Genomic DNA, 9,224 nt, shown 5'->3' with positions numbered 1-9,224 from the left:
TAAAAACAGCTGTCCCAAGGACAGACATCATCATTTCAATTGACTTAAAATGTAAAAATCACTGATATTATTGAATAATATCACCATGATGTGAAAGTCCATATTGAAGTGGTTCTACAGATATGCACATAGTGCGTGTAAAACAATATTTACTACTATTTTCTGATTGCTCAAAATGTTTCCAGCATATTAGTCACCACCGTCAGATTTTTTTTAAAATACAAAAAAATCAGGTGTTTATCACAAGGTCATTGTCATCACTGAGGACTCCTTTTCAAACCTTTAGCTCTGCTGCATACTTCACCATCACTGAAGCTCCTGTAAGTTTACTATTTTCTCCTCAATTTGTTTGGACACTGATACTGTCCCAACCATAAACTGTCAGCACCGTCGGGGTTTTAATAGTATTATGTTAAATTAATGTTAATTAATATATACTTTTTCTGAAGCGGCATGAAGCCCTTAAGGCGAGACACTAAAGGTGAATAGGCTAAAAAAAATAACCTGCAGATATCACCATGAAACTTTTCCAGTGGATTACTCATACATATAGGAGAAAAAAATGTATTGGAAGTTTTCTGAAATCTTATATTTAAATATGGTAATTAGGCTATGTTTAATTAATTATGCGCTAATTTGCATATATATTCAAAAGTGTAAAACTTGACATGTGGAAGAGCTAGACTCAAAATTCTTTTTTCATTGTGTTATTACAGCTATTTAAAAGATTTTGTCACAGGGGTTCATGGATATCTCATTTTGTTTCCCAGAAAATCTTTAAAAACTGCTATTAGCCCTGAAAATGTGATTTTTCGCCTCATTTTAAGAGGAAAAGTCCTATAAATCAGGCTTAGAATGATATAACAACAAAATCCTGTGACAGAATCTTCCATATACATATATGCTTCGGCCTATGGACAAACAGAATGTTTCCTGCTAGGCTACCCTTAAAGATAGGATTATTTTACTATACTTGTAATGGTCTCTATTTGCTAGATGCCAGTGATTGGCAACAGCCCACATGATAGGCTACAACTAAATTGGGACACTTCTCTGTTTGTTCATGAAAGGGCCTGTGCACACCACTGGGCCAATGAATAAAGCTCTACTTTTGTTTGTTTCTTTGTTTTTACTTCACTTAAAATATATAGCAGGGTGTATTTTATTGCCCATGCTTAATTTTTTTCATATATCCACTGTAGGCTACTGACTTTGGGAAGTGAGCATGTTGCAGGATGACAAGCAGCCTCTCTGCTTTGCAATGCGTGGTGGTCGACTACCTCATCCAAAGATAGTCTGTTTACACAAGCCCCTTTCCATAATGTTGAAGGAAGTAATCTTTTCTGTGCCAATGGAGTCAATTATAGACTAATAATCAATATCCATCAACTTAAGAAATACTGGTCTATTGGAAGAAAAATATCACAGAGTTAGTCGCCAGGCTGGTTTCACCTCGGAACAACCTCGGCATGTTTACCTGTGCACTTCACTCGAAAACAAGATAGGCTACAAGAGTGGTTATTAGGCTATGTGAGTCAATTGTGAGCTACATCGCACAACATGTTAAATAAACAGTACAATGAGTACCAATTCGTTGATTATTCAATTCAAACGCGCACTGACAGAGATTTCGTTGTGGTGCAAGGAGAGGGTAACCTCAGGCAACGCATTGCAAACGCGAGCCCAACGAATGCCGACAGCGTACCGAATAATTCACTTTAAAACATATATTGTCGTTTGCTTTATTGTTTCTCCGTGCTTTCTGTTACATGTAAGCACGGGCTCTTGTAATTTCAATTCGTCTTGAAGAAGTGGAGACACGAAGTGCTTCGTTGGATACTCCTCACTCCAAAATAATCCACTGCAGCCGAGAGTGACACGTGACTGATTAGAACCAATCACAGTGCCGAATCTCCCATTCCGGCCAATCGGATTTCGTTTCAACCTTCTCTTCCTGCATTTTTCGCCTTGTCTAAATCAATGATTGGTGGTTGACACAGCGGAAATATCCTTATTTGGAATACATGACTATATGCGGGAAGACTCAAGCTTTCCAACGAGACCTCGGAAGGCATATAAAACCCAACGGTTGCAAATAAACACTGTGCGTAACAAGAGGAAAACACGACAAATCAAGCTAAAAATCACAAGCGCAAGTCTACCAAATGTAATAAAATAACTATCTAATACTGTTTTTTAGACGTTTTCTTCACACCAGTGTGAAAGACAACAAGTTAAGGATGCAAACTAGCCCAAAATCTCAGATTTGACCAGGGCTTGAAAAAACGATGATTTCACCTGCCGTGTCTCGCCTTAAGAAACAGAGCGAAAACGAAGTGGCTAATGTGAGCAAAAAATGCATAATATGCAACAGAGTGTTTTTTTGTCTCACACCGTCAGATGTCAACACCGTCAGATTTTGTTCCGCTAATCATCTTGTTCCATATTTTAGTAAATTGTGCTGGTTAATGAAACATTATCAGACATGTTAGTAACAATTGTGACCCAAACTTATACTCTAGTCTCCACTGAGGTGCATTTGGAGGGTTTTTTGTCACAAAATCTGACGGTGGTGACATCTGATGTAGTTCACAAAAAAGCATGTGTTTTAAATGTTTTTGACAAGTTTTAAGAATATGCTTCCAATAAGTATCTACAATTATGTTGAAAAGTAATTCACTTAAATATAGTAAAACATATTTTTTTTTACTTCTAATTCTGGCTGACGCTGTTGACAAAAACAAGAAAGAGCCCATTTTATGAAAAATGCAAAAAATGTGGAGCTTGGCCAATACATTCACTGCACAGCCAAGACCTTCATCTATGATAATACACCTCTATATTTTGGATTTGAACAACTTAAAATATAATCTAGGCCTACTTCCTAGAGTATCTAACAAATGAAGAAAAAACACACGCACAAACATACTGTGCACACACAAAAATAAAGTGTTTATGCTAGATGTCATTGACTTGAGAGGGCTATTTATTTTGCTAAATGTAGGTAATAATTAGGTCACTTTCACCACCCTCAGATTACTGTCACCACCGTCAGTTCTTAAGTCACCACCGTAAGAAGGAGTTTTGGACATTTTAAATGAATGTGCTTACAAAATTTTCCTTTGGAGTTGTTGAATTATTAAAGTAATAGCAAATTTAAGCCTACATGAATATTTGTGAAATTACAAAAAAATGTTTGGTCTATTTAGGCATTAAGTAAGCATTGTCTGACAGCACATATTTTTAAATTAGAACACATGAAACAGTATTAAAATAGAATGAAAGTGAATTTTCAACATTTAAAGGCGTATGTGTGAACCAAAAAACACACATAATCACTTAAAAACTCCAGATACATATGCAACAAAATCAATACACTTTTTATTGCTTTTAATTGTGTCTGACGGTGTTGACAAAAAACAAGGTATGATCAGAGAAAAACCTGATTTCTGAACAAAATTCAAAATGGGGAGATTGGCCTTGTGCATTTCTGAAAAGCCAAGACCTTTGTCTACGAAGATATACCATATTATTTTGTAATTCACTTAGTTTTTTTCTTTCAAGATTACAACCTGTTTTAGCCACTTTCTCAAGAATCAGTGAGCTAATTAAGTACATCTGATAGATTTATGTTTTACTTACAGGGTTGTGTGGGATTCCTCCACTACTCGTGTCAGCCTCAGGAGAGCTTCATCAGACCTGATGAACTTCTTCAGGTCAAACACATCCAGATTCTGGTCTGATGTCAGGAGTACAAACACTAGAGCTGACCACTGGCCAGGTGTGAGTTTGGCCTTTGAAAGTTTTCCTGCACTAAGGTAGCTCTGGATCTGCTCCACTAAGGAGTGGTCATTGAGTTCATTCAGGCAGTGGAAGAGGTTGATCATCCTTTCTGGGGAAGGGGCCTCCCTGATCTTGTTCTTAATGTACCTGATTGTTTTATCATTGCCAGCCCGGACAAAAACTGTCCTGATCTTGTCCACAAAGCCTCCTTGTCTTCTACTCACCAGACCACGCAGGAGAGTTTGATTTGACTCCAGAGAGAGTCCAAGAAGGAATCGAAGGAAGAGGTCAAAGCGTCCATCGTCATAGATCAAAGCTTTGTCCACAGCACTCTTCTGCAAGATGGTCATGGACTCTGTTTTTTGATGGGCATGCTGTGTGGATATTATGTCATTACCTTCATTTGCCATCATCAGAAATGCATACAGAGCAGCAAGATACTCCTGGATACTGAGATGCACAAAGCAGAACACTGTTCCTAGAAAGATGCCGGATTCTTCTCTGAAGATCTGGGTGCACATCCCAGAGCATATTGTTGCCTCTTTGACATCAATGTCACATTCTCTGAGGTCTTCTTCATAAAAGATCAGATTGCCCTTCTCTAACTGTTCATAGGCCAGCTTTCCAAGACGGAGGATTAGCTCATGGTTCCATTGTGGCTCAGGGTCTTGCAGATTGTCAAATTTGGCGCTTCTCTGTCTGGTTTGAAACATGAGGAAAAATGTGTACATCTCTGTCAAAGTCTTTGGTATTTGTGTGTGTCCTGTGGAATAAATCAGCTGAAGAACCATAGCAGCAATCCAGCAGAACACAGGTATGTGGCACATGATGTGGAGGCTCCTGGATGATTTAATGTGTGAAATGATTTTGCTTGCACAACTTTCATCACTGATCCTCTTCCTGAAATACTCTTCCTTTTGGGAGTCATTGAACCCTTGCACTTCTGTCACCAGGTCAACACACTCAGGAGGGATTCTGCCGGCTGCTGCTGGTCGAGAGGTTATCCACAGTAGAGCAGAGGGGAACAGATTACCCTTGATGAGATTTGTCAAGATGACATCCAATGATTTGACAGCTCTCATGTCAGTCAAACTCTCATTTCCCTGAAATTCAAGTTGAAGTCGACACTCATCCAGACCATCAAGGACAAACAGCACTTTATACATTTTCTGGCAGACAAATTTGAATTCCTTTAGCTCTGGGAAGAAGTGATGAAGAAGATCCATTAAAGAGTACTCGTTTTCTCTCATGATGTTGAGCTCCCGAAAGCACAGTGGGAAGATGAAATTGATCTCTTGGTTGTCATTTCCCTCAGCCCAGTCCAGGACGTACTTTTGCACAGAAATAGTTTTGCCGATGCCAGCCACCCCCTTTGTGAGAACTCTTCTGATTGATTTGTCCTGAATTGATGAAGGCTTGAAGATGTCAGCACATTTGATTGGTCTGTCCTGTCCAGTTGGTTTCTTGGATCTGTACTCAATCTGCCTGACCTCATGCTCCTCATTGACTTTCCCACTTTCTCCCTCAGTGATGTAGAGATCTGTGTAGATTTTTTCCAGCAGAACAGAACTTCCCTGTTTGGCTATCCCTTCGAACACACTCTGGTACTTGTTCTTGAGATTTCTTTTTAAATCCTTCTGACAGCCTACATTCATCTCATCTATTGTGAAAACAAACAAAAAATTCGGAAAGAATAAAGTATTTCAAACTAGAAAAAAAAATACAAGAGGACATTTAGTAAATGCGTAAATAAATAAATAAGTTAAAAATAATTTGACCTCTCTGTAATGCAATCGCCAGAAAAGACAAAATCATTCTTACTGTCATTCAGTTCATCAGCAAGATCCTGGTGCTCCATCTTACGGAGGAAGTGCAGTGCCATCTGGAGAACTCCTTTCCTGGCATCACTCTCATCCTCTGCTTTATTCTCAATGTTTTCTTCGTAGTCTGGACTAAGAATCTGCTTCAATCTCTGCAGCTCATTCTTTAAAAAGGTGATGATCTTCTCCTCGAGCACCTAAAGTGCATATGACATTTCAGATGCATTTACTGTTATGATCATCTTATTGGTCTCTCATCGAACAGTCTTGCTGCCTTTCAGATCAGTAAAGTCAAAGCCATTCTGCCTACAAGTGGTTGAGCATCACCTGGTTGACCTGATTGTGTGATCTGTTTCAGTAAGCTGACAAACTTCCTGTTCCCAACTGTCTCTTTACTCTTCCCATTTGCCCTGATGCCCTGTCTGCTGGTTGTCTGGGTTTGGCCCCAGGGAATGACAATCATCACATTGCACAGTAGCTACAAGAAAAGTAACCCTTGGACAAGTTAATAAATGCCTAATACACATCATAGCATATTTTTAATTATGGAAAGGTTTTCCCAGACTGCACAGCGTGCTCTTATTTTCTGATATTTCAAATTAACACATCCATTCCTGTAATAGTCAGCACATATTTTTGGTATATTGGTTCATACAAACCACTGTTGACATAATTTGTATTAGGTTCATTATGTCTAACTGTTTAACTTAACTCTCTAGATTTTCTTTTGCCTTAAGACATGTAAAAGTTTTCATCTTTTACCTGACATGTTTTGACGGTGTTACTTCCGTCTTCATCAGAGGGTCACTGTGATGTTGATGAGTTACGTGCTTTATAATCAGCTGATGTTGTTGTGGAGGTGTGACCTCCCTGCCAATAATGGCCAGATACCACAGCTGGTATACATGGCATACATGCTTCGAAGGATCAGGAAGCGGGCTCAACACCTTTACACTGGGTGCTTAATGAATTAACTCATCCCGTAACGTCTGTCATGTGAGGCGATTAAAAAAGAAAAAAGAAATCTGAAGAGTGCTTCTTTATTCACTTATCTTTGGGGCACACATGCTCTCACACACCTGGACCACCATCCTAAGAGGACAACTCTAACAGCAGGAGGTGTGACCAACCTGTAATTATTGGCAGTGAGGTCACACCTCCACAACAACATAAGCTGATTTTAAAGCACGTCACTCATCAACATCACAGTGACCCTCTGATGAAGATGGAAGTAACACCGTCAAAACATGTCAGGTAAAAGACAAAAACTTTTACACGTCTTAATGCAAAAGAAAATCCAAACTGTTGACAACAGTTTTAGTCCATGGGCCGGAGCAGAAGTTGGTAGCACCTGGGGTGGCAAAGTCTATCAATGTTTTTTTGTAATCCTCCATGCCTGAGGGACATTATTTGGTATGATAGCCCTCTGGAAGTGGTAGCTTTCTTATATTTTTACTCACTTTTATAATGACACCCAGTGCATTTCGCAATACATGCCTGTATATGGATGTAGGCGTATGCAAGTGTCTGTGATGATGGGATATATTTTCATTGATGTTACAGCACATGTAGACACCTTAGGGAATTTAAAAATATAAAATGTTGATGGATAATGTACTTTCCTATGAATTATATAGGTCAAAATATACCCGTCATACACTTTTTCAGCAATATAATACAAGGTTAGATTGATGCAGAAGCCTGTAGGAGGGTGGGTCAAATCCTAATACTTGCTATATCATATCTGTAGAGTATGGGCTTTCGGAAAATATATGGGTTTGCTAGTTTAATACAAATTATACACCTGTTTAGGCCAAAAACCAATAACTGTCTAATGGATTTCAATAGAAACCAATACATTTCAATGTAATCCCAAACACATTGCATAACTAAGGTACAGAGGAATGTAGGAAGTTGGGAGATGTCACAATGCACATTATCAGGGGCGCCGCCAGGAATTTTGGGCCCTATGAAAGATTCTAATTTTGGGCCTACCCACCCCCCCCCCCCCCCCCTCTTTTTTTCTTTTAAAAATATTACCATTGTTATTCGGGGGAGCGGAGGGGGGCATGAAGGGCATGAATCCAACACATAGATTTATATAGGCCTAATTTGAATAGTTAAGAATCTTCAGAGGGGGCAAATAATCATTCTGAAAGACATAAAGCATTATGGTCGGAAAAGCTGAGGCTTTTGTTTTTCCATATTCAAATAAGACAGATTTCCCAATATCATTTCCATGAATTCTTAATTAAAATAGCGCAGATAGCTACTCAACATAGAGACAATTTTCCTTTCTTTGCGCCTACCCCGTGTGGTTAGCCGCCTGGGTAGCCTAGGACGCAATTCCATAGGGTTACACTCACAGAGCTTATTGGTAGTCCGCGTCAGTCTGGTATTAGACATAGGCTGTGCCGTGTGCGCAATAGCCTATCTAACCTGCAGCTGTCTCGTCAAATCGCTGTTCATTTTCTGCATCCAAGTTTTCCGTCATCAGCACCACGCTGACATTAGTCTAATTTAGACGTCCGATAAGCATTTAGCCTATTTCGTGCCAAGGGTAAAACTCTTTGTAACTTCATGAGAAGAAGAAAATCTCTTGCCCTAGCCATTAGGTTAGCCTACTCCGTGTTGTTACATTGTTGTGAGGAATGATTGTAAAAAAAAAATAGCCAAAAATAGGCACCACTCTCCTGCGCAAACATGATAATTAAATGGCTGATGAGAGCATCCAAAACTTAGGCTACAAGTTGTTGTCAAATCAGCCTTCATTCCCCTCACTTAAGTTTCAACTGATGCTGTTGGGTGACCAGAGAGAACCAAAACTTTACTGATGAGAGGGTCAAAACCGAACACAAACAAAAGCAGGTCAACGAGTGCTGTGTTCCCCCCTTGCGCTGTTGGTCCACACCGCGCTGACAGTGGCAGTTGATAGACGTGCAACGAAACGCGGATATAATCTACAAATTTGATATGGACAAAACAACAACCCCTCCATCATGAGTGTTGTGCCATTGCTATGCAGGACAATGACCGAACCATTTGGTTATATAAAAAACATTATTTTGGCACTTAATACCCACGAAGCAAGCGATTCTGTCAGCCCTGCAATCGCTTCAGCAGTAGGCTATGGTAGTCGGGAAAGTAGGCTATTATGTTTGGAGGCTATAGTTTATCACTTTTGCCGTTTGTTCGTGGTGACAATAAAGGTGGATTGTTTAAATAGGAGCCATGCTAACGTGCTCTCTTGGAAGTTTATCCAAGGTTTCCGTTTGTTAGTTAGGCCTATCATTTGATTGCGTTTGCAAACGCAATGTCATTGAGTGAGCATACCTTTCTTGGAGAAAAATTGAGTGACCAGTTGCCTGCTTCTGACCCTCTCTTCTTTCTGCCGTCTTTTCTTGCCAACCTGACTACATTACTCTGTCACCACCAGCTCACCATCATGTGGTTAAGACATAGATTGTAGCCTACTGTAGCCTATATTACTAACATTCTAACATTCTATGGGTTAAGACCTCAAGTCGCTCTGTACTCCTGCTGCCAGCATTTCGGACGCTGTGCGATTCAACGCCTCGCGCGCCGCCAGATTGGACCGCACCATTTCGCAAGAGCTAAGGG

At 39.7% G+C, this 9,224-nt stretch overlaps 1 protein-coding gene across 1 annotated transcript in view; it reads right to left on the bottom strand.

The window, feature by feature from the left end:
• The window catches only part of LOC134443788 (NACHT, LRR and PYD domains-containing protein 3-like), a 104,239-nt gene that overhangs the window by 41,190 nt on the left and 53,825 nt on the right, over positions 1 to 9,224 (bottom strand). Inside the window, exons 10-11 of the mRNA XM_063193379.1 lie at positions 5,605 to 5,800; positions 3,643 to 5,443 (exon numbers count right to left, since the gene is read on the bottom strand). Of these exons, the coding sequence (XP_063049449.1) occupies positions 3,643 to 5,443; positions 5,605 to 5,800 (1,997 nt within the window). The remainder of the gene's footprint in view (positions 1 to 3,642; positions 5,444 to 5,604; positions 5,801 to 9,224) is intronic.

Source organism: Engraulis encrasicolus, unplaced genomic scaffold, assembly GCF_034702125.1.
Source record: "Engraulis encrasicolus isolate BLACKSEA-1 unplaced genomic scaffold, IST_EnEncr_1.0 scaffold_36_np1212, whole genome shotgun sequence".
Taxonomy (NCBI): domain Eukaryota; kingdom Metazoa; phylum Chordata; class Actinopteri; order Clupeiformes; family Engraulidae; genus Engraulis; species Engraulis encrasicolus.
Note: the sequence above shows the minus strand (reverse complement) of the source record. Positions and strands in the feature narration are given on the sequence as shown.